The 26,657-nt window shown below is 46.2% G+C and overlaps 1 protein-coding gene across 4 annotated transcripts in view; it reads right to left on the reverse strand.

The window, feature by feature from the left end:
- The window catches only part of MID1 (midline 1), a 339,535-nt gene that overhangs the window by 100,083 nt on the left and 212,795 nt on the right, over positions 1 to 26,657 (reverse strand). For 2 of the 4 annotated variants that reach the window (XM_045996151.1, XM_045996148.1), the window contains exon 2: positions 4,372 to 5,087. In XM_045996151.1, the coding sequence (XP_045852107.1) occupies positions 4,372 to 5,031 (660 nt within the window). In that variant the 5' untranslated portion in view covers positions 5,032 to 5,087. Of the gene's footprint in view, positions 1 to 4,371; positions 5,088 to 14,762; positions 14,874 to 15,178; positions 15,289 to 26,657 lie in introns of those variants that run through there. The other 2 variants (XM_045996152.1, XM_045996149.1) reach the window with 2 other exon arrangements.

Here is a 26,657-nt window from a genome sequence, read left to right on the forward strand (position 1 = left end):
AATTGTGCCCCGTCTCCCAATTCACATGTTGGAGTCCTAACCCCCAGGACTTCGGAACGTGACCTTCCTCGGGTACAGGGTCACGGCCAGTATACTTAGTGATGATGAGGTCATACCGGAGTACAGTGGCTCCTTCCTCCAATATGACTGGTGTCCTTTATAAAGCAGGGAGATGCAAACACAAAGACAAGCACACGAGGAGAATGCCGAATGAAGAGACGAGAGAAGACAGCCACCTACGACCCAAGGAGAGAGGCCTGGAACGCAGCCTCCAGGACTGTGAGATAGTAAGTATCTGTCCCTTAGGTCACTTTGTGGTCCCTTGTTAAGGCAGCCCTAGCAAATTAATACAGTGCTAAACACTAAATTTTTCTCAGGGATCACGGTTTCTCGACCTGGGCGCTATGGACATTTGGGGTCGCATAATTCCCTGTGGTGGGGGTCCAGCCTCCACAATGGAGGGTGTCCAAGCATCGCCAGCCTCTGTCCACGTCGGGGATATACCATGCAACACACACACACATACACACACCTTTTCACTGGAACCTGTACTATATCGGCTACTATTTTCAAAGAAGAAACAAGTTCTAGAAATTCTAAGGAAAGAGAAAAAAAATGTCTAGCCAAGTATCCACTAACAACTTTCCCAAAAGCAAATAAAGCACAGGACTTTCAGAATTATGGAACCTTACAATCTACAAATGAAACCCAAGAGCAAAATCCCTCTCCTTTACCTGCAGATGAAAGGGACAACGCAGGATTGTGGAGCTTTCATTGGAGTCTTTATCAAACGATGACAAAAGTCCAGTGGGACGACCCATCGAAATGGACATCACACAAATGAACGGCTGGAGCCAGCCTTGGGAGTCACAAATGCAAAAACAATGGCTTGGACCTTCACCGTCACCTAACTTGAAGTGGGGCTATGCCAAAGTTGAAGGGCAAGGAAAGGTCAACTCCTCTCGGTTTGTATATTTTTATAGCTATAACTAGAGAAAAGAAGCAAGAGCCCCAACATTGTGTGCTGGGACAGAAAAAATGGAATTACTGCATTGTAACTCCTTGAAAACTCTGTAATACATTCTATTAAATTCTCTTCTATGTTCTGTGGTTCATGAATCCAACTTTGAATCCAGACTTGAAGACTGAGAGCCTTCTTAAAATTCAATTAAAATGATACAAGCAGGTCCACATTATGACATGCTCCACTTAGAGACATGCATTTGGCAGGAAGACTTTTTTCTTTTTATCTTAAAACTGAGTGCAGGAAGTGCTGGTTTAATTTTCTCTTTGCTTCAATATTTTATGAGTGCCTCCCAATGCCTAGCGTCTGACAGCAGCAGATTACTGACACGGTGCTATTTCAGATGACATGGAAGATTTTATTTGCATGAATCCTACACGTTGGAATTTTTATGCCTTCTTTTTCCTTTTGTGTCCGGAAAGAGAGTTGTAATGTACAAAAGGATATTCCAATTCTTTACATAGGCACGTGTATATATACTGAGACCTAATACGAGTAAAAGTGCCCCCCAAAGTTTAAGATTAGTGCGAGAAATAACTGTTCTTCATAATCACTGCAGAATTCCCATCTTCAAATAATGGACCTTTTTTTAAAAAAAAGGAATTTCTTTTTTTTTAAAGATTGTATTTTTGTTTCTTTGTCAGAGATAGAGAGACCAGGGGTTGGGGGGAGGGACAGGCATGAGCACAAGCAGGAGGAGCTGCAGGCAGAGGGAGAAGCAGGCTTCCCGCCGAGCAGGGAGCCCGATGCGGGGCTCGATCTCAGGATCCCAGGATCATGACCTGAGCCGAAGGCGGATGCTTAACCCACTGAGCCACCCAGTCGCCCCAAATAATGGGCTTTTACTAACACAAGAGCAAACACATTTTCCAAAAGGAGACACCTGCATCCTTACGTAGCCAAGTAAGTGTAGCATCTCTACCATCTTCTCAAGGAAAGCACCCTCAATTTCTCCATGCCTTATAGTTCCACATCGTCACAAATCTATTTCTGTACGAGATGCTAAAGCCACAGAAAAAGACACAGAGCACATTCAGTTGTTCAGACCAAAGTAATAATTAACAGAAAATACCTTTCCTTGGTTTTGGTCCTTTCAATGGGCTATTACTTTCCTCAAAAATTAGTGTCCATGTTGTACTTGGGTTTTAAATAAACAAAAAGCACATACGTTCATAAATATGTGATAACTGAAATATCACAAGACACCCCAAACGTCAATATATTCTTATGATCTTTCTATTCTAACGTAAGGGGCGTGTTTTACGACAAACATGCAATGCTATAGCAGGTTACCTGTTTAAATGCTCATAAGCACATTTTGTGAAATGACGGTAAATAAATGCTCATAAACGTATTTTGTTGAGTGGCTGTAAATGTGCTTTGGTGTACTGGGTCCTGTTTATATGCTTCTATTTCTGTAATTAGAAGATGAAATATACTGTACTGTCAACTGTCGGGCCCTCTGGTGACCATATCGACGACCGCTAAACCACAGGCTTGATCAGACAAGTGCATAGAGCTCATAATTGAAGAGTTTCATTTTCATCACAAGAGCCTAGAGCATGACAGTATGTTCTCATAAATTTGAAGACATTCTGTACATCATTAGTAACTCCTTTATGATAGCCCACAAATAATGAGCAGAACTTGGCTATCAAGTTTAAATATCAAGTCTGAAGGTTGCTTAATACTGAACACCAATCACTGTGGTGTTTTAACAATCGATCATTAAAAGGCAGTGTTAATCCAGTCAAAGGAACATTTTGAGGGGTAAGGAAAAGACCGCCTTCCACCACGTTCACGTTTTGGAAAACAAAAAACACCTACGTCCACTCATCTCAAGCATTCTGCCGGCAACCGAAAAGGGACGGAAATGATCATCTCGGTTTCTGAGACAGACTGCCATGTCAGTTTCCGAAGAATATCGGAGGCACAATTCCCACACGCGTTGCCTTTGCTCTCATTATGTCTCTCATTATGTCTAGAGGTGTGCTTTCGGCTAGGGCTGCGCACTACACTGGAAAACCAGTCGGCGTCCGTCTCCCCTTGTCCTCAGCACCTACATCCTCGGGCTTAACGTCCTCTCCAAGTTCACGGATGGGTTTGCACCAACAGTCCTCGGATGCTTACAAGTGACAGATGCTGCTCAGGTGAGGCTTTTGTTCCCCAAGTGACATTCAGAAGCAGGACTCCCTCAGCATCTCAAGAAAGAGCCCGACCACATGGCAGGTGTGGTCCCGTAATCCCAGCGTCACAGAATAAACTCTGAGCTCCCAGCAAACACAACCACCCATTAGCGCGCTGAGGAAAAGTGATAGGAACCATTTGTGAGAGGGGTCGATGTGCTCCGAGTGGTAACACTCTCACTCATGTGATTCATTTTTTTGTTTGTTCAACAACGCGGTGTGTGTTTTTCCTGAGAGGAAGGGCTTCGATATATATTTACTCAAAGCTCTTAATTTATACTTCCTTTCCTTTTAATTGGCGTCTTGTGATCTAAAATTAACCAGCGAGGGCGGTATCTCCCTATTAGAGCAAACTCTCGGCTGAGTTTGCCGTAATTAGACCCACTGCCGCCTGAAGATCGACAGACATCTGGAGACCTGGCTTATTTCTTCCCTGGTGCATTCTATCCATATTTAGAGAGTGAGATTTTTAATCTGACATACAGTCATATCAATTATCATTCCCCGTGCTGGAGTTAGGTTAATAATTTCATGTTAAAAGTGAAGTTCAAAGACTCTCACCTGTGACGTTACCAAAGAAAAAGCCTACACGAAAAGGAACCCCTTGCCAAAACCCGAGACGGTCAGAGCACTCTAGCTCACCAATAAGCCGGATATCATGCACACAAGAAATACAAAGTCCCATGTCCTCTAAAATCCCACATTTGCTATAGGCATTCCTCCCTCTGTCCTTTTGTTTGTGCGAGTAACTGGATACAGGTACAATTCCAGTGAAATTAGCTTTCCTGAATGAGTGAAGGAAATAAATGCCCCCCAAATGCCCAAAGTCAGATTTTTATCTGCTATCCCTTCTTTCCTTCTCCTACCCGCCCCCTGCCCGCTCTTTCCCTCTCCCTCTCCCCTGCAAGGACTGAAAATGACCCAGATTTTTCGAATTCGCCCTCACCCCGACAACGCTAACATTCCAAGCAGCAGTCAACTTTTACAAGATAGCCTGACTGCGCGACTTTTGCAGGCTGCCAAAAAAACGTGCTAAAACTAATCAGATAACAAAGGTGAAGAGAAAACCTTCACCTGCCGTGCAGCTAGCAGTGAATACACTTTTTATTTCCATGACATTTGCTGGCAGAAAGGGGTTGGCTTAAGGCGGATCGGACTAACCTTCAATTTGTCATAGCGCTCACTCAAAGCTGCCACCTGATGATCTCGGTGCCGCCCAACCAGTTTACACAAGGCACAGATTAACTGGTCATCGGTCACACAGTACATATTCACCTTCTCATCCTCGTGCTCCAGGCACATCAGCCCCCGGATGTGTGAGTCCGGAATTGGCTCAATCAGACGATGGCCCGTAAAGGGCTTCTTGTTCGGGTGAGTGGCTTTCAGGCACTCATCACAGTAGGACACTTCACAAGTGACACAGGTCTTCACAGCGTCCTGGGCAGGATCCTGGTCACAGAACTGGCAGAGAACTTTCTCGGCGGAGGTCATGGTGTTGGCGTCGAATGCCCGCTCCCGGCGGGTCTCGCTGGGGGAGTTGGGCCCGCTCACGGAGGCTTTCTGGAACCTGTCGATGATGTTCTGCAGGGTGACGTTGCGCTTGAGTCCGTCTAGACCTCGCTGGCTGAGCGTGATGACATGCCGGCAGGTGGGGCACTGGAAGGCGGTGATGGACTCCACGGACTCGTTGGTGGCGCAGTGTGACACCAGAATGCGGTGGGCGCAGCTGAAGCAGAGGCTGTGTGCACAGGGCAGTAGGAGAGGGTCCTCAAAGAGCTCCAGACAAATAGGGCAGGTCAGCTCCGACTCCAGTGTTTCCATCTTCAGGCGAAGCTCTCCTGGGTCATCAGCAAAATCCAAGGAAGCTGATCAGCTATCTGGAAACAGAACGTAAGATTTGATTAGGCGCGAGGGGGTCAGCCATGGGGAGCTGTCAGCTTTGAATGCGTCTCAGAATAATTCCAAACGCGGGTCATGGAAGGGTAAATGTATGTACATTGCAAATAATTCTTTCTATTCGCTGGCGGAGGGAGGCGGGGAGAAACACCCTAAGCCAGTGTACCAACTAACATTTTCTCAAAGTTCCCATCACCGAAAGCAGCAAAAAGCAAAACAAAACAAAACAAAAAACCTCCTTTTTTTCGCAATTTGGTTTGTTGAAAGGTCTTACTCCAGACTGGCAAGTTATTGAAACTGTAATTTCCATAATTTGTATCTAATCACAATAATCTCATTGTGTCACGGCCAAGTTTTACCTTGTGTGGAGAATTAAAATGTAGAAATGTTAATTACCGAACTAGAGTCTTTCATGACTTTGAATTGATGAACTTGCATGTGAATAAGTTTATGCATCTGAAGGACTTTTTACTCTACGATACCACAACAGGCTTCAGAGAAGTAGAAAGGCGCTTCTTGTGGAAATGGGCATGAAATGTGCATGAAATCCAACGCATGACTTCAGCGGAAATGATAATGCTTAAATAGGGGATGTCAGCTTCCAAAATATATTCCTGCAGAAAAACACTGACTTTCATGGAGATGATTGTGATCGGGGCAGTGTTTTTTGGCATGCCTTCGTTACTCTCCTGAATAATTCTATTGTTTAATCCTGCAGTGGGATGTGGGTGGGCAGAGCGAAGCAGAGAAAAATATCTGCGGGCCTTTTCAGTGGCTGTGGTGAGCCTGGGTACCAATGACTAATAACGATTTAGTTAATTAGGACAAGGATTTTCGTGGCTTCGATATTCATTCGAGAAGTTATTAACCGGGCTCACGGCTGCAGTGTAGGCAGCAGGATAAATAAAGTAGTCACGTTACTCTGGGGAGGCTTGAAAGGGCTGCTGAGGGACCCCGTGCAGCCCTCCTGGCCCAAAGAGTTCCATCAAAGGCTTGTCCCTATAGCCAGCGACAGGCCGGGCCGGCAGGAGGTCCAGCCTCACGCCCAGAGCCCCGTTGGCCCCAGGCTCGAGCTCCGCCGGCTTTGAGCTCCCCACCAGGCTGCCTTCGGGTGGCCCAGCTGCGTGCTCCCCGTGCCATGAAGACGGGCTGCTGCTTTTGTGAACCCTTGCCTGCCTTCCCTTCAAAAAGGGCAGGAGAAAAGAATCGCACACAAACCCCGCTTCATTAACGGGGAAGAGGCCTCGTGCTCATTAGCAGGCCTGGGAACCAAGCCTCTTTGAACCTTCTCCCTCTCAAGACCATTAGCGGAGGTCCGCGGAACTGAGGGCGTATTAGATGCAGCCCAGTGCCGCCTGTGGGAGAACAGTGCAGCTCACCCAGGGGAACTCCAGGCTCCAATCACTCTCGGGGGGTCAGGGGGATTGGGGGGTTTCATGGGCCTGCGTGATGGGAAGGCTTCACATCCACAGCTACCGTTCAGTGATTCCGACAATCGGCCTTTTTGTAGTCACACCCCCATTTATTTACCAAACTCGCGATTTCTAGAACGTGCCGCCCCTTTCTGAAATAGCATGCCTCAGAAATACCACGCGGGTCTTTGGTTAAGCTAACGCTCATCTTGCCATCCACTGAACGAACGGGAACTGATCATTAAAAGTGTCAAGTGCATGCTGAGTCTGTTAAAAATTAAAGAGGTGCAGGCTTCATAGAAGCCTGGTATCTTAAACAGATCTTCAGCCATTCACGAATATTAACTACACGAGAGAGAAGAAACAGGCAGCTGAGATGTGAAATATGAAAGCTTGCTCACGTCTTCACAACCCGCAGCGGCAACCGCCGGGCTGCTGCGGCATGAGACCCGCCATCCCCGCTTGGTCCTCCCCACCCCTTCCACGAGATGGCTTGGATGAAATTGAAAGGGTCTACCTATTAATCATTATTTTGGTTAATCGTGGAAAAACGGAATTATCTCTAAATTGAGTTTCTTCTCTCTTCCCATTGGAAGGGAGGAGAAGAACTTTAAGGAAGAACTTCAAGGGAAACCGTCGCCCTTTGGGTCTGCTTTGTACTTAGGTGCACCAAGAACGCCTCCCAATAGATCCCCACATGGGGATGAGCCCCGAAGGTATCCGGAGAGCTGGGAGGACTGTATTTTTCCGCAGGTGCCAGGATCCCATCCCAGTGTGGTGCGATCACAATTTCTAGAGGTGATTCCCCTGCTGACCCCACTGGAAACGCTGACCTCTGAGTCAAGAGACATTAAGTGAGCTGGCTCGAGAAGCCGGAATCTGGCACTCTGGCCATCCCGGCTCTACGATCGTGGGCCAGCCAACATCACGCCTCACCTGGGTTATCACAACATCTTTCCAAATGGCTTCCTGCCTTCTGCTCACTCTGGCCCCCACCCACAATCTTCTCCTCTGAAGCCGGAGATCCTGTTAAAACATGAACCAGCCTGCCTCTTCTCTGCTCTCCCCTCCAGGGGCTTCCCATCTCACTCAGGGAGCAAGTCAGCAGAATAAAACCAGCCCCAGAAAACAGACTCAGACAGTGACCTCATTTCCACCCACGCTAGCTCTTGCTCTGCTCGGGGCACACGGCCTCCTTGTGATGCCTGGAACATGCCAAGCACGTCCCATCTCCCCCTCCCAGGGGTTTTGGAATCCACGTGACTCCCTGCAGCAGGGTTACCTCCTTGCGAACCCACATAAAACCGACCCCCTGTTGCCAAGATGGCCACCTACCCCCCACCATCGCGGCGATCCTTCTCCCCCCACCTCCCCCGCCTCTCTTTGCCTTCCTCCGTAACTTTTGTCATCCAACATATTCTAGTAGTTTGGCCACGGAGCCATCATCACTCCCCGCCGCCCCACCAGCAGAAGGTAAGCTCCATGAGAGCAGAGACTTGGCTTGGCTCTTTGAGGAATGCCCTGCCAGCGCCTGGAACAGCGCCCTGCACACAGTGGGACTCCAACATGGGTTGAATGACTAGGGAAAAGCACAGCTGTTGGGGTTAAAAACCTTAAAGTATACAACACCCCTGCTGTCTCCAAGGATGTCTCAACATGTTGGAGCAGAGGTCAGCCAACTTTTTGTAGAGAGGGCCAGACAGTAACTATTTCTGGCACCGCGGACCCGAAGGTCCCTGTTGCGGCCGCTCCAATCAGCACTGTGGTACGCCAAAGCCGGCACACACAACGCACCGAGGGGAGAGTGCGGCGGCCAATACAATGGGATTTCTAAGAACAGGCGGCTAGCTCCATTTGGGGCGAGGATCTTATTTTGCTGACCCACGGGGTAGAAGATAGAGACACGTACAGTCAGACAACAGAGAAGGGAGACTCCGTCCCAAAGAGATAGGACGAAAATGCTGTGCGGACAACAAGGGAATGGTGGTGGAGGGAGACGTCGCCAAGCGGACGCAATTTTCGAACGCTAATGGGAAGTGATAGGCAATGGGATTTCACCCTGACATCAATGGAAATAATGTTGAGTCGAGTGCTCAGGGGCACTTCATGTAAGAATGATTTAATAGCAGCTGTTCAGAACAGGATCCTTTGCTTTTACCACCATAGCGCTTGGCACGGAGCTCTGTGCAAGCGTCGACGCAGTAAATGTTGGTTTAATTGTATTAAGTGATGACTAAATGTGGATGCACCATGATGCTCAGCCAATTTTCAGAATCTTGTGCTCATATGCTGCCAAAAGGAAAGGGGCTCTGGGTTCGATCCCTATAGTAGATCTGATTTTTTTTTTCTCCTTTGATGCAGATCTTGCTGTGGTACAAGTCATTTTTGGTGACATTAGTCCACAATATGTTGCCAGCAAGCACGCACGCCATCCCCCCACCCGAGAAGATCAGCATGGTTTGTTTTTTAGCTTTTTGAGAAGTGAAAATACCATTCATTCTTTCACCAAATATTGAAGCCCCTCTAGGTTCTTGGTGCTGGGACAAGTAATGGTAACACTCAGCCCCTGCCTCAGTGATTTTACGGGCAGAGAAAACATGAACAAATTGCTGTGGAACGTAACAAAAGTCACGTCCCAAAGACTGGGGGAGAAGAACGTGTAAAGCTTCTCGAAGAAGGCAACAGATGAGAAGGATTTTTTAAGATGAACAGGGGTTCACCAAACAGGTACATGTAGTGGTGAGGGGGAGGATTTGTGGAAAATGTTACTTTTCTTTTTCTTAACTCCCATAACTTAATGTCTAGGCCTCAAAAAATAGACAGATTCTTCATCTTCGCTACAATGGAAGGAAATCACACGTGCATATCATTATCAGGAAATTCCATCGCTCAACATTTTTCTGAATGGGCTGATTGGTCCTCATGGAGAAGAGGACGAGGGTGATCATGGAAACCCCTTGCAACAAACTAGGAATGGGGACAATTTACAGCTCACACCTCTACCTGCCCATGGTTTGTAGTCTAGAACAGGGCATGGAATAGAGTGAGGGGAGAGAGCCGGATGGCTGGGCAGACGGTCAGAGGACGACACGCCCCTCGGCTATTTATGAGCTGCGTGGCCCTGGGACAGCGTCCACAAGGATTCCTTCAAGTTCCTTCCAGCACTCAGTCCGAACAATCCCTAAGCGGGACAGCCCCGCCTCCTGGGAGGCACTGGTTGCAAGACATCTTTTCCAGAAACGTCCTTACAAAGACTTCTGCGGAAAACCTGATAATGTCAGTGTTTTCATACCTCTGCCTTCCTCCTGTCCCACCCTCTCTCATTCTGGATGTCACTAAAACTGTGCTCTTCTGGTTTTCCTCTCCCTAAGCCCTGCTGACTTCTCCTTCCAGCAAAGCAGAGCCTGGGTGTTTTCTAAGGGTCTGGCCCTGCATCCACAGGCCATCCAAGAGGGTCAGTAGGTACAGATGTCCAGTTGTAGAAGCAAGAAATCCTGGGGATGTAATGTACAGCACGATGGCTCGAGTGAATAGTACGTTGATACAAGTAGGGAGTCAGGTTGCACACCTGAAACCAATGTCATGTTATCTGTCAACTATACCTCAATTTTTTTAAAAAGCCATCCAGGTTGTCCATTTCTCGTACAGCATCTCTGAGGATGACTCCTAGGCTTGTCCCTCCCGGGGCCATCTCTCTCCAGAATCCCAGTGCAGCTCTGATAGTTCTCTGCTTCCTTCACTGTACGTTCCCAGGGTGCGTCTCATGGCTTTCATGAGCTTCCCTCCCAAACCCGTCTGCCCTACAAGCCTCTGGAGTCTCCTCACGGTGCTTCTGTTCTCCTGCTCACTACAAGTCAGAGACTCGCCTCGTGAAAATGGGGGAGACAAGCGCACCATCCACATGGCCTCTCTGCAATCAGGAGGGCCCTCCCGCATGGGGATGAGCGGCAAAAGAGCAGGGCCAGGTGCTGAGATGGAGAAAAGACTTGATGACCATCACTGGCTTTGGAGAGGGAAGGGCCACAAGTCAGGGAATATGAGCCATTTCTAGAAGCTGCAAAAGGCAGAGTCTTCCCCAGAGCCTCCCAAAGGAGCGCAGCCCTGCAGGCGCTCTGCCTTCCAGTGCGGTTTAAGCCGTCGTGTCGGTGGCCATTTGTTCCGGCGTCCACAGGAGGCCACGCACGCTCCTTCCCCCAAATCCAAATCATTAGCCAAGACATGTGAGGGTCAATCCTTCGTTCTTTGATCGGTTTCCTTCTCTCTGCCTCTAGTTTGATCCAGATCTTCTTTCCCGCATTCCTAGACTATTACCAACCCCTGTCACACACACAAACAAAAAACAAGCAACCACCTCCTTGTCTGATTTCTTACCTCCAATCTTTTTGCCCCTCAAGTTTCATCTCTGCCGCACGCTTCTGGTACCAGGGTTTCTATCTGTCACTTCTGTTAAAGGCCCACACGGTGAGTGGCTAGTTAGCTCCCTGCTGGCCAGAGTGAGTCCTGACGGATGCCCTTAGCTCCTGGTCCAAGCATCTCCCGAACTGCTTCTTCAACCTCACTTCCACGCACTCACCTCCCATCCCACGGACCCAGGGGATGGGACCATTTGCTGCTCCGAGCAGCTTCCTTTGCGTTTCTCCCCAGCACAGATCTTTTTTTGTTCTCCTTTGTGAGGTTTTTTTGGTTTTGGTTTTGGTTTTGTTTTTTGGCTCCTGTATTACATGTTAATTTTCTTGTTTTTGTTTTTTGTTTGTTTTTAATCTGACGGCAGAACTTCCTCAAGGCCTGAACCCTGGCCATGGTTGTATTGGGAGATTTCATACTGAACCAAGAAGACTTGTTTTAGAAGGTGGTTATAAATAGCGTGACACATCTTAAACGTTTACAGTTAAAGTTTTGAGCTGCAAACCACAAAGGAGTGTAACTACCATATTTACAAAACAACCAAAATATTCATTTAAAAATACTATTTCCTGGTACACAACAGAGTGATCAGAAAGGGGACCGTGGTTTAAAGTTCTGGGACTCATCCCCTTCTTTCAGTAGAGCTGGATCGGCTCCAGGACCAGTATAGGCAGGCACGCGCCAGCACAGACACAGACACAAACACAAACCTCGTACGGACATAACACTCATCGTCTAAATTTGAGGCCGATCGTAAATGGGTGGCTGGAGCCAAATGACCACCTACTCCTTGAAATCCCCCATGATAAATCTGGATGCCAGAGGCTTATGCCTTTTGGGGTTAGGAAAAATTAATCAAGAGAGAGATGGACAGCTGGCGGTGAGGGCTGCAGGCATGATTGGACCTTGGCACCCGGGTGATGGCTAAGGTGAACCAGCTGTCTGGGCAGATGGCCTCTTGCCCGTGCTGGGCTTCAGGTATCATCACCTGGAGGTAGCTCTCATCCCAGCAGGAGAACTTACCTGGAGGGAGAAGGAAGGGCGTTCTTTTGCCCAAAGTGCGGGATCTTGGGGGAAACGGACTAAAGGAGACAGTGCCCGGTAGAAGAGGCAGATACCAGGACTTAGTGGAGATACAAGGTTTGGGCCTGAGAAGGGAGATGGCGAACTCAGGCTGGATGTCCTTATGGATTAGTGTTCTCAGCCAGTGAGATGGATGTGAAGAGGGTTCATGGCTGCTGGATTCATCTTTTCTGCCCCCTCCTCTGAAGTCAGAGGCAAAACCGTCATCCGGGCAACTCCATGCAAAAACCCCATTCGATTCCCTGCCCGTGCTGTCGCAACACTTGCCATCCCCCTACTTGCTAGCTCATGTTAGAATTGCACAACTCTATTCCGCGTAATCTCCCCTGACTTCTGCTGTGACACCGAGAAGATAACCTGCACCTTGAAGCCTTAGGATGATGACACACATTGCAAGGTTTAACCCATGGCCAAAGTCAGCGAGCGGGTCCAGGTCAAAATCCCAAGAGTATGTAAGTTTCCCCCACACATGCAAGCGATCAAGAATCAGGAGTCTCCAGACCCAGCGCAGTCTCTGAGTTCGATCAGCCACTAGAATAAGGAGATCCCTGACCGTCGGCATGTCATCCAGGAGTTTCTTAATGCCAAATTTCTCTCAGTGGAGTTTTGCATTTTAATCATAAGGCAAGCCCATCTCTCGGTGTTTCCCCGCAGCTGCTGTATGTCACATCTGCAGACTCCACGAACAATGATCACTTTTCTGATTCGGAGTGCAGGAAAAAGAACAGCATTCCAGTCACCAATAATTTTACTTTCAGTCCCTCACTCCGGATGACTCTGCCATCGCTATGAGGGAAATTCAGGAGCCACTAGACCAAGGAATAAACTCGGATACCGACACTGGGTGGCCGGCGGTCAGCTGTTCCTACCAGGTGGCTCGCTGCCACTGCCCGGATGATCCCCGGGGCATTTCCTCCTCTTTTTTTTTAAACATATCCTCTGGGGTATGGAAGCTGAGCTTGATGTTAAATTTATCAAAACAGTACCGAGACAACAAACATACCACCCAAACCATACAAGTGTTACACAGATCACATAAAAATAGTATGGTGGGGGGGAGCCACAGACAGAAAGCGCTGGAAAGTGTTGTGAGTAACAAGCAGCATCCCAAATTCTACGAATAAATTTTCTTTAAAGAGTCCTACATTTCAGAGCCAAGACCAAGTCAATTTCCTACTCCCTCTCTTCACATGGGTAACGAAGACTTAGCTGGCTTATTGCCATTTGGATTTTAGCTCTGAGATGATCCCTATTACGGAACCACAGGTGGAATTTTTTTTTTAAAGGACCGTGGAATAATGTTCTTATCTTAGATCAGAAGAAACACGGACTTTCAGAGGACTCAAAACTTTGGAACTGTGAACCTCTGGAAATCAACCTCAGCTTGTGAGGCAGAAACAATAGAAACTGGGTGCTATACTCAAGACAGAGTCACCACAAAGAGAGTATTTTAAATAACACAGTACAAGCACTCAATGCCTGCATATTTGGTCACGGGTTAGTATTTAGCTTTGAGTTACAAAAACCACAGAAGAAACGCCTTCCCCAAATGCCGCTTTACCGATCAGCGCCCTGGCTGCTCTGAGACACAGGTGAGTCAGTAAATACACAGTCAAACAGGGCCACAGATTCGACACAGAGGGGAGAGGGAGAGCCCACTGAATTATTGGCACTCTGAGAGAGTGGAAACTGCCTGCCACCACAGAGGCTACCTCCTACACTAAAGTATGGCAGAGCGGAGTCAAAATGCAAAGTGGCTCTCAAAGCAACAGTACAAATAACACACTAGCAGGAACAAGTGCAAAAGTGATCTGTAACTTTCTGCAGGCAACGCCTCTGAAATAGAGCGGCCGCTAACCTCCGACTGTCAGAGCACTCAAATTCGTTCCCTTAATCAGTAACGGATGACTAAGAATTTCTGCCAACTGAATTTTAAGGGACCAGAGGGACTGACTGGGGAAAAAACCGCCACCACAACAAAACGTGACAAGCAGATAAGCACAGAGGCACTAGCCTCAAGTTTTAGAGTTACTAATTAATACAATAGATGTTTGTAATAACTTGTTGCTTCCTCTTTATTTTGAGGAGTGCTGGAAGTTAAAATGTTGCAGTTAACGCCAAACGTGAGAAGCAGGGAAGATTTTTAATTTCACCAAACCCCACCTGGTGGAATTCATGCAAATTGAATTAAGCCGTTTGCAAAACCTCCTCTCTACTTCCACATCTGTCCATAACGTGCTCGGTTTTTTAGTAATTGGATCTCAAGGATAGTCTTTAAAATAATCACATACTCTCTTGACCACGCAACCTGATTAATAAGGAATGAACATTCCTGAAAAGAATCACTTGGAAGCACAGCAGATGTCCTTGGGGATATGAAGGCTTTCATGATAAAAATTAAGGAGAAATGGAAGCTAGGTCACACTGTCTGGTTACTTTAATTGAAACCCAGTCTTCCAAATTTACTTAACAGAATGCTTAAATACACCTTCTGGAGTTCATTTAGACGTGCAGACGAGGAAAAAAAAAAGGCACCAGTGACAATGTAAAAAAGCAAAATCCTGATTTCTCCAGGACCAACTGCCCCGAGGCCACTCTGCCTTCACAGCACAGACACCCACTCGACAGTCTCACGAATGCAGCCAGTCGCACTGAAAGACTTAACAAATAGGTTAAGAACAGGAAACAGCACACTTGTCCTTACTAGTTCCCTTAGCATCTCTCCGGATTCTTACAGAGATCGTCTCGAATACCCACCAATGGACTGCACCCTAGTTCTTGTTGAAGAAACATCGCCGTAAGCAGAGGAGGGGGACCCACGAAATGACAGACAGGCCACGGAGACCAGATGGCGGGTGGCAGGCAGTGCCGGAGCGGTCCTGTGTGTCTGTGAGAGCGTCGACAGTGAAACACAACAGGAAAATCGACGCGACAATTCCAGGAAGGCCAGCTCCACCTCGTCCACCCCGCCAGGCTCGCCGAGTTGAAGAATCAAAACTCCCTCTTGCTTTCCAACTGCCTTTTCCAGAGAGCCCGGCAGGGCTTCCCGGGGCCCTCGCCCACTCAACGTTCGACTCAAGCCAAATGAAAAGGCAGCTCGGGGCACATTAATACCCACGGCCTGGTCCCAAACAACAACAACAACAAAGATAACTTGGCACTGAGATCTGTACCCTCCTTGCTCACGGGGACCAGCAGCGGGTCAGTGCCCCGCAGCTGAGTGCCGGGTGCCAGGTTTCCGTGCTGCCAACGGGAGAGTCCTGTCCAGTTCCTGGGGTCAGCGACGGGCGCCCGCCTCCCTTGCATTTCGGTCCTTTTGGCGGCCTCCAAAGCACACGATCACATTATGCTCTAGATGCCAGGTTGTCGGTGTTTGTTTGTTTGTTTTTTTAAATAATATACTGATTATTTTGTGTTGATCTTCTGAATTAAAATACAATACCTGGAAGGAGTTTTTTTAAAACATTACATCAAGAAGAACGATCTTGCGTACAGACACAATAAAGTGGTTGTTTTTTTCTTCCCAAAATAGAGATCTAAATTGCAATCTATCATCCTGATAAACCAAAATAGATGTGTATGAAATACATACATATGCCTCTACACACAGAAGCGATACATGTACACACATACATATATGTGTATATTATGCATGCATATAGCATATCATATAGACATATGTCTATGTATGCGTATGATGCCCGCACATACACCTAAGAGCAAATCTATGATGGGTTTCAGTTTCCAGATTTCAGTTTCCAGAATGGCAGAGATTTCAGTTTTCAGTTTCCAGAATGGCAGAGAAAGAGTGAATTGAGAATGGAAAGTAATCTTTTAAACACTGACTGTCTAAAGGAAGAGGAAGTAGTCTTCCCAAAAGGAAAAAAAAAAATCCTACCCTGTAGTTCTCTCAAGGATGTTGCTTATCACCATGCAAGACAAGAAAGTGCAACTAAAGGAAATTGTCAGGAAAGTATAAAAAAACCAAATCAAACCAAAACAAAAAAACAGGCTGATTGCAAACCTGCACAGTTCACGTGCAAACCCAGACATCCGGCCCCCACCAAAGGTGTGTAAGAGCTTCTTGCTAAAGCGGGAGCAGGAAGCAAAGACCGCCTCCTCCTCGTTGCCTGGCGGGAACGTCGCGACTCCCACTGTCATGCCATTGCAACGCCTCGCGGTAAACCAAAGCATGCTTCACATGTTTGGACATAAAAATGCAAACATCTACTTTCTTGCCTTAATCTTAAGTTCATTTGTCTGCTAACAATAAACAAAGGGATTACTCAATTTCACATACAGACGACTTCCCCAAGAAGTCCTCAGGAACACAGAAAAGACAAGCGTACGTCAAATAGAATTTGAAAAAACTTTTTCATCATGAGATGTGAAAGCATTGCTTTGTTAAAACAACATTAAACTTGTCAAAATTTCTGTGGGACTTGGCTAACTTGTCCGTGTTCTGGCGCTGTGGGGGGAAATTAGCATGAATGTCTAGATTTGAAACACCAGTAAACACCAGTAAACAAACACAGACTTCGAAAACAAAAGAGAAGGATAAACAACCATCACCTTTATAAATCTTCCCTAGAGCCTAATCTGACAACCTGCACAGGAGATTTCCCACCATCAGAGGGTCTAAGACATTTCATGTCTTTTACCGTTGATGCAAAGAAAAAAAAAATCCAGCATTAAAGGCAAATGGAACCTGTTTTATATTCAATTGAAAATGACTGATGTTTCCCCGGTCTATGCTGTACCAAGCGTCAGCCAAGAATTTGGTGCTGAAGGCAGTGATCGCAGATGCGAAACAGGAGGAAGAGAGCAGGTACTCGTGACACCCAGTCTCCTAACCGAAGTCGAAATCGCCTTTCCTGGAGAGCGGACCACCACTGTGATGCTGGTGGAAATGGAAGCCACCTCTGATTCTGTACCCATTCATGGAACCACTCTATGTCGGGACGCCTGGGGGGCTCAGATGGTTAAGCATCTGCCTTCGGCTCAGGCCATGATCCCAGGGTCCTGGGATTGAGTCCCACATCGGGCTCCCTGCTCGGCGGAGAATCTGTTTCTCCCTCTCCCTCTGCTTGTGCTCTCTCTCTCAAATGAATAAATAAAATATCTAAAACAGTGTTTTTAAAGAACTACTCTCTGTCTATATAAAATCCTATGTATGTCCACAGTGGAACTAACTTCCGTAGTCCTACATAAATATGCATGCGTATGTGTGCACACACCTCCACACACACACGCGCCCATATACAAAAGCACCTTTGCAAAATGACTTGGGACACCTGACGGCAGTCCCTTTTCACAAACCCCTCAGTTACAGCATCCCTCCTGCATAAGAGAAACGTCCCTTCCTCTGCACAAAAATGGAAACCCGTACATAACTGAGATATTAACAACCCCCTCCCCAAATGCCTACTCGTATCTGAAAAGGGTTACCTGGAAAATAGCAAAATGACATAAAAGGTCTAGTCTCGGAAGGGCAGACCGGTTCGGCTGGATTGTTGCAAGATTCCACCCGGAAAAACGCCTGCCAACTGGGAAAACTTTTTCTGACTTCATTCACACCATACCCCTCTAGGAGGCCGAGAGGTGCACAATTTCTCCTTCCCACTTATCCACCAGGAGAAAAATGCATCGATAAAAGCTGCTGATGGTGTCCAGTATGGCATTCTGCCATTGTTCTCTGAGCACTGGAGGGCTGACGTTCAACCGTTCAACGGCACGCACAGCTACTCCGGTCCCATGACTCACCCAAGTAATGACAATGTCACATAGTAGCTGATTCCTATTGTATGGACCGATTGGGAAATTCTCTCAAATATGATGGCCCCTTTCCTCAAAGGAAACTGCTTTCTCTCTCAGCTTCAAAGTTGGCCACACACAAAACCTCATGTTCACAATGCCCTGAAGCTACATTACGATCTTAAAAAAATACAGAAGAGTAAGCTTTATTCACAACTCCTGCTTAACTATTATGAAGAACTTGCTCTAAATGTTTCCCGTGATCACTGAAGCCCCGCAGTCGGGGGACGAAGTCTTTTTTTTTTTTTTTTCTTTTTTTGAAGGCGACAGAAAGAGGAGTAACTCTTTTGTTCTGAATTGTTATTGTAAAGCACCACATGAGAGAAAGGGAACACGGGAACATGGCAGCGAAAAGGACAACAGGGCTGACAAACGAAAACAGGATATTGAGGACGGCTTCGGAACTGTGTGTCCTTGCAGAACAAAGGCAGGAGGCTTCTTGGGAGAAATTTGAGCAAAAACTATTTTGAGAAGATTCAAATGCTAATGGATGAATGAGAAGAAATCTTAAAGTCCGGGGCAGTAAAATTAGATTATCATTAAAACACACACACACACATGCGCCAAGTATCATAAAATTAAAACCGCTCTCAAATCACATTAAATCACTCATTTTTCAACCCGTGATCCACTTTTTGACATTTCTGGATCTGGTTTTGACCCATCTGAAATAAGATACTGTTTTTTGTTAAGTAACTCAGCTAACTTAGTGGACGTTTAGAAGGAAATGGAATTTTTTTACAGAAAGAAAAAAACATCTCTCCCCATTCAGAGCCTACTCTTACACGTGAAATATAACCTTTAAAGAGAGCTTTCAGGAACCCCCAGGGAAGCGATGAAATGGGTTCTTTGTTGAGAGACAATCGTCTCCACCAAGTAACTCACAGGAACGTTAGAGATCGGTTTGGTCAAGGCCCCTCTGAGCACGTACTAGTTTTCTGCTAACGCAAATTCTGCTGAGTTGCTCGCACGGCAACACATTTGGTGAGATCATCAGAGTTCATATGGTTTATTGCACTCACCACGCTGGGAGGTATAATGATCATTACTGCAGCCTCTAAACTAAAGGGTTCAAAGAAAATATCCTGTCTTGCGTTGCCTCCAAAATGGCTTGCCCTTTCCTCTTCTCTGTTCTACCGCTGCCCTGCTTCCTTGTCTTTCCCCATCCTCTCTTTCTATTGAAAGAGGAAGGGGAAATGCATGGGTTTTCCTCTTTCAGACAATGCATCTCATCTGGCTTTCTCTATGATACACTGGCAGAAAAGATGGGGTTAAGCCCTGTGTTCAGTTGGCCCAACTACCCTTGGTCTAGATTCGGGGTGAGACCATCAGGGTGGTGTCGTGTAAAGAAACACGTACCTTGAAACCAGATAAACCCAAGTTCAAACCCTGGCTCTGCCATTTCCTAACAAAGGAGGAGAGAAGCCAGCTACTCGACATATCTTCTACTCACAGATTCTCTTCCTATCTTCTACGGTTTCCTTATCTGTAAAATGCGACAATGAGAGCAATCTCGAAGGGTCTTCTGAGGGTTAAGTGAGGCAGTTTTAAAAGCGCTAGCAAAATTGTAGCTCCCACACCCTTCTTCCCCTCTTGTCCCGAATCTCCTCTTCCCACTCTTCTTCGAGTACATTAATGATCTGTATTTTTTTGTTGGAAACTTCTTCAACCCACTTTTGGAAACGGGGAGGAGAGCAATCCATGTATTTTTTAATAACATGCCCGGAATGTCTTCGTGATGAAACAGTATATGACTAATAAATCAGCATTTCTATTATTAATGTCAATTATTTTTAAACAACTGTCTTCATGTAGGCAACCTGCTGTATTTCCCAACCATCAGCATGCCGTGCTTCATTATCCCTGGATCTCCCACCATGACCTAAATAGAGTCCTCGGTTCTCTGCTCCTTACCCAAGAGCTCCCTGTCCCAGAAGAATCGTCCGCCAGAATTTTTAGTTTTGAGGGAAATCAGAGACCCTGGCATGGGTGGTACCAGTGAGACTATCAAGAACAGTGAAGGGTTTTAGATTTTTCCTGCTTGCGAGCTAATCAGTTAACCTACCAGTTTCATGGATTTGGGCAGAAGACAAGAGACCCGTGAGTCAGAGACAAATGACGTTGTTGGTCGGATCGCGGCAGGCCTGGTGTGTTTCGTGTTCACGTGAGTTCTCCTTGTCCCCCAAGTGCACGGAGTGCCCCAGGTGCACACCGAGTTCACAAGGGATTCACAACACAGCTGAGAAACCCAAGCTTAGGAAACCCGATCTTTCACTAAGGACACACGCAAACCTGCCTGACATTTGCCCTTGCCGTTGTCTTCATTATAACGGACAGCAAACAAACCTGCTTTCTACCCTGAAGGGAGAGAGCCTATCTCCATCTTCCAAGCGGTTTGCTATACAAATACATATCTTGGAAGAGACGGTCTGGAACGAAAGCCATCAGCACCTCAGCTCACAAGAGGTACAGAAACGTGAGAGGTCCCTGGAGAATTACTTCCCAACAGACACAGCTCCTGTCCCCTCCTGGAGAGCTGGCACGAGAAATCAGATCACCACTGGGCTTCCCAGTAGTTAGGGCAGAGGCAGTTGACTTGACACTGAATGACGGTTGAGCCATCCATGGAAGAAGACCAGAGGGAAAAGCCCACGAGAAAGTGCCCCATGCTCTCATCCCCACCATCCTGTAGTATCACGGGATGGACCCGGGAAACCAGCAGGGAGCAGGCATGCCCCACCCACAGATTCTGCCCAAGTAAACAGAGCCCTTAGTAACTTCCTCATTAGTCCCGGATCAGCCTTCACCCTTAACCAAAATTTATTTTAAGAGTTTGGACGTATAAGCTAGTTTTGTTAATTCTATGATATTAGAAATCCTATATGTACGTTAAGGTGACTTTCTTTAGCTCAGCCTTTTTTTTTTTTTCAATTTTAGAACTATTTTTGGGGTAAAGCCAGAATGTCATTTCCCCCAATATTCATTCATTCAATGGGTCTTTTTTTTTAAGATTTTTTTTTTTTAATTTGACAGACAGAAATCACAAGTAGGCAGAGAGGCAGGCAGAGAAAGAGGAGGAAGCAGGCTCCCTGCTGAGCAGAGAGCCCGATGCGGGGCTCGATCCCAGGACCCTGGAATCATGACCTGAGCCGAAGGCAGAGGCTTTAACCCACTGAGCCACCCAGGAGCCCCTCAATGGGTCTTTCTGAGGTCTTGCTGTGTGCCAGGCTCTGTTCTGGGCACTGGGAACGCATGGGTGACTATGGGAACTAGGGTCTGCCCTGGGAGGGCTTACCTTTCCATGAGGGAAACAGAAAATGCACCAGGAAATGGGTGAGAAAACACCATCATTTCCAAGAGCCAGACATAAAATGAAAGAAACAAAAGGAAAGCCGTGATAGAGGATGGAAGGGTGGGTAAGATCTACTTAGCTCCAAAGACATTTCTACTCATACCTGTGCAGGCTTTCTTGCTATTTTGGCTTTGTTCCTCTGCCAATAAACAATCAAACAACGTCTTAATTTCAGTTTAAAACTTTCCAGCATTTGGGCACAGTTTCGATTATTCCTCAAATTGTTAAATTGTCAGTGACAGATTTCCTTAAGGGATGATTTCTTTCTCAAGGACGGTTAAAATCCAACATTTACCATTCCTTACACAAAAAGACAAAGCGTTAAGTTATCGGAAAACAGCGACCTCTTTATTTATCTTAGCAATCAAGTTTGAGAGAAAAGCCACGATCACATGGTAGACCAAAAAAACAGGAACTATGGTACTTAGAATTCTCCGCATGTCTGAGTGTTTGATGGCAGGATATTAGCCCAAAGTTGAAAGCAACCATGGACATGCAGTTAAGGGTACAGGAAGGGTGTGAAGGAAATTAATAGACATTTCAAGAATCATTGGTTTTGCTTTGGCCTCTCTGGGAGAAATTTCAGGAAGGGAAAGAGGTGGGTTAACAGCGTGGGGCTTCACGAACAGGTACAGTCAGGGCTGCACGCCTGGAGGGTCAAAGAAGAAGGGAAACTAGGAAAGCCCACAGCCTGGGAGCTCTGCTGGGGTCTCACTGACAATGACAATAACAAAATGTTTCTCAAAAGAAAGAAATCCACCAGGTAGGTAAAATAGCGTGATTTCTAGAGCCCATCTCTTCAAGGGGCTGGAAGGGAGAGACACCCCAGCAGGAACTGGCAGGAATCATGGGAGTAAGGAGTGGCCACTGTAGCTCAGCAGAGGCTGAGGGACGGGTCTGGGAAGTCTTGGTGGCGGGTTTCAGCCACCCCACAGTGAAATCAATAAGCAGGTTTAGAAAAAGGACAGAGCGGCAGGCAGAGTGGGGGTTATGACACGAGAAGGTCTTGGAGAGCGAGTTAATCCCCGCCCAAAGACCATCCACCTGAAAACCAAGATTGCAAATGTTTCACTGGAGGCTTGACAAATCTGAAGAAAAAAAACAGTAAAAAAAAATAACAAACCTGTAATCGTATGAAAACAAATCCCACAAAGGCTGGGAGGCTTCTGGTGTCTTCTTAAAAACCCTCTCAAGGCAGGCTAACCTCTGAGAGATTTCTCTTGCATTACCCAAATGTTTCCCATTGTAACTTGGAGAGAAATTACACGGTAATTGATAAAACCGGAAATCAAGACATTCCCTTGGAATTAATATCAAAAGGTACAATCGTGGGGACCTGACGCAAAGATTTTGTTTTTGTCGTGCAGCTCCGTTTCTTATTTGTTTGGTGTTTGGGATTACTTGAGTCGTAAAGGAAAAGAGTTTTATTTTCAGCCAATGAGCGTGCACTTTATCTTGTACACTTTATCCTCTCCTTGAGTCAAATTATATAAGAAAAGAAAAAGCTGGCTTTTTGAACATAAGCGAAGGGGGAATTGAAAAGACTCAGTACTTGGGATACAACCTAGGGCATCAAAACTCACTTAGGGAAAAATACCTAGCTTTAAGAACAGTGAGCTGTCAAAGTAGCTGAGATGCCTCAAAGTGGAGATGTATTTATTTTGATAATGCGTATGGATGTGAATTGGAAAAAGCATCACAATTATGGGAGAAAGCATTTCATTTTTGAAAAAAAAAAACCCACTTCTTAATGTCTGCTCTCTCATCCTTACGGTGAAGACTGCCGGTCAGCCCTCATTATGGAGCTCCTTTAGCTGGTCCTAATGGGAATCAACAGACACTTGAGTCAGGCCGCTCTTCCGAACAGTTCTGCCCGTTGTCTGAGTCTGTTCTTTCTCTTACAAACTCCTCCAAGCGGCTCGGTCTTGTAAACGGATGCAAATATTCCATTCCCCAACACCATTCATTGTCACCCTAAGAGTGGGAAATGCCCTTCTCCTGGGGCGCTGGGCAAAGGGGGGCAGGACGACGGCAGGGTGACTTCCCAGAAGGGAGCTTTGTTGTGCCGAAGCCACCAACTGCCAAAACATCACGGTCCAAATAGGGGCGCTCTGATCGCCCGGCCCGCCCCCGCCTATCAGCATCCAGAAAGCAATTCTTTGCATGGGTGCTTCTTCACCATGATCCTGACTGGCAGCTCCGAGGATTAAACTCGGGTCCTTTATGCACATTAGCCCCCTGGAGTGTTGAACTCCAAAACCTCTATTTTCTGCCGAGTCTACCCGTATCTCACAAAGCCCCAGTTAGCCACTGTGGTACACAGCCTTTCTTCCTTTCTGGGTTATCAAAAGAAAACAAAACAAAACACCAGACCCTACAACAATATGATGGACATGGTAATGACGGAGAGTTTGCAGGCTGGCGGGCGGATTCCAGGTTCTCTCAGGGCTGAGACTGGGAATCGATTTACTTCTTTATCATTCAAACTTCACATTCTCATCAGCAGAGGTTCGCTTACAATGGCCCACGTGATCAGCTGGTTGAATGAACACTGTGTGTGCTCTGTGTGTGTGTGTGTGTCTCCATTAAAAAAAGGCTCTCAAAACGCTTCATGAAAATCGACACCAGTGCCTTCTTAATCAAGCAAAATTTCCTGCTTAGCAACTGCATTAAAAAAAAAAAAATAGACCATCTGGCCTCTCTGGTATTTGAGGGTTTTGCTCCTCACTTCCTGGTTATCTTTAGCAACGCATTATAATTTCACTTATTAAATTATTTTTACCATGATGAATTTCCTTCTGTGAACTACTTTGAGAAGCAGAGGAGAAAGCATTGTTCTATTTCGAGGAAACTACTCCTCCATTCTAAATGGCAGGTTTGAAAGGGGAAAAGAGTCCTTGAAAGAGGAAGATGGAAGTCCGATCACAGCAAGGCCGTTAACCACTCAGATTTCTTTCAACGGAAACACGTCTGCCACCAAGCTCTCTCTCTCTTTCTCTCCTTCTCTCTCTTTAAATTCTCCTTGAGAGAAAGTAGTAATTTAAATCTAAAAAGAGTCACTTCTGTCCTGCTCATCCAAGGTGTTTTTGTGCTAAGTGCTCTCCAAAAAATAAGGCAGAAAGTGAAATTCATTCCCGCATAAGAACGAAGACTGTAATAAAAGTACAATCAAATGTGAATTAATTGCAATTCTCTGAAAATGAGAGAGTTCTGGTTAATTTAATTTTCTGGTTAACTGAACCTCAAATAGAAAACCTTTTTATTTTTTTTAAATCCTTGTTGAGACCGTTCCTAAAATGCCTGAGCCCCGTTTTACTTGCCTAACTACAAACCACATAGTGGGTTGAATGTAAAGGTTCTTAAGTAATTTCAAATTTTATTGTTTCTTGAGATCATCACTATAAAGATCTTCTTTCTTTTCATCATAAAAAGAGGAGAGTTCAGAGATTGGGTTGACTATAAGTATCCACGAACACTAATTTTTAAATGAATCCGTGATAATTGCCTTCTTCCTCGGGTTTCACAATCTCTTGGGAAAGGATAGTGTAGGAAACTGGTTAACAGAGAGGTCTGACTCTTTCGGCAAAATTCAGGTAAGCTGAAGGTTTGGTAGGGTTGTGTGTTAAAAGAAACTGACTTTAAAAATCCCTTGTATCCCTGCTAGGTAAAAGTCCATAGTGAATAATTTTAACACAGCGCCTCCCATCGATTTTACTGACACAAATTAAAGACCACGTGCATTCCTTTGATGTATCTATTTAAACTCACTAAGAAAGCATTAGAATTTCGGTTTCATGGTAGAATACAATGGCAGCTCAGAATTGGCCCCAAATGTCCTCCTTCCACAATGAGGCCACACCAAGTTCACCCAAGTTCCCACAGAACTTTACACGGTGCCACCACAGGGCAGGAAGCCTAGTGTAAGACTGGAGGGCTCTTACTGTTGGGCAATACTTTGATTCAATAACGGTATTATTGTTGGGTGAAGACTACTGTAGAACGAATTCCTGACCTGGGTAGGAGATTGGAAAAATGTCAGCTAAGATCATTTCCCATTCTAAATACCATGCCACGTACGTGCAAAGATAAGACCGAGCGTTTTGCTCCGTAAGTAGAATCTTTCTAAGTAGAACGTCTCTGTCTTTCTCTCTCACACACACCTCTTTTGGTGGGGGGGTGGGGGGAGAAGGGACACGGAGTGGCAAGGGGGGAGAAGGGACACGGAGTGGCAAGGGGGCATTACAATACTCTCATCCTCGAAGCACCACTAGGGCAAAATTTCAAGCCTATTGAAATCTTATCATTTGCCAGGAACTCTGTTAGCTACTGGGCACACGGCAGGATTTTCATAAGGATTTCCATAAAGGATTAAATGAAAGTGAAGGGATCAGCCAGAGTTCACTTACGGACCTAGATGAGATCTCCTTATAGGTAAATTAAGGATACCAAATTTGCAGCGGCAAGTGTTTCTAGACAGTGACTATTTTGAAAATGACGTAGTTGTCACACAGTAAAAATCGGACTTCACTGTAAGGTATAAATATATCCACTTAGGTATTAATCCGATCAACTAATATGTCTTGGGCACAAACGTGGCGAGCATATATTGAGGATACATGTACTGAGTGTATGTTTTAAGTCTCAGAATTTACAACTCGGTCTAGACCTTGCCCGTGATCAGTGGGATTTCCTCTTGCTCATTTCATCCTTCTCTCTGTCCTGTCCTTTTCTCAGTATCTTCAACAGGTTTGCCCCAAAGAAGGATAATGACACACAAAGCATCGACACTTTAATTTTTCCTAGGGGCCCCCTCGGGGAACACAGCAGACCTGAAACGTTGGAGAGTTCCACAGAGACTTTCTGAAGTGGGACACTCAAAAGCAGTGTAAGGGACCCAAGGGTGATTTGCCTCCGACCTGCATCAACCGCGGTGACTTCCAGGTGGGTGGATGGGACATCGTTGGCCAAAGGTCTGGGCAAGTAGTCCCATCCCATCCAGCACGGCCCAAATACCCTCCTGGCTCATTTGCAGAAGCAGATCGGGAAGTACTACAGATTGTTACCTGCTAGTTCTGGAAGCTGCCCTCCCGTTCCAGCCCGAAACAGCTTCCTCAGAAAAGGGCCAACGGGGCTCCTGCTACACGACTCGGTTAACTCTCACGCCCTGAGCGACAGCGCGCTACCCTGACTCTTCACTGCACAAAACACAACGTGCCTATCGAAGCAATTGCTGACTTACTGGAAACAACACTCACTTGGGGGAAGTCGGGGGCCGTGGAGGCAAGACTAAAGCTTGCATTAACACACCTAACACCCAGATGTTGGACGTGTAATGCAACTTACAGAAGGCTTCCTTGGAGTTTCCTTTTTTTTTTTTTTTTTTTTTTTAAAGATTTTATGGTCTCATGTTGTCCATCCTGCCGCTGAGTGGCTGAGGCTCAGAGCTCGAGCTTCCAGCCCGGGGCCGCGCAGCCAGCACAAAGCAG

The sequence above is a fragment of the Meles meles genome, chromosome X, assembly GCF_922984935.1.
Source record: "Meles meles chromosome X, mMelMel3.1 paternal haplotype, whole genome shotgun sequence".
NCBI lineage: Eukaryota > Metazoa > Chordata > Mammalia > Carnivora > Mustelidae > Meles > Meles meles.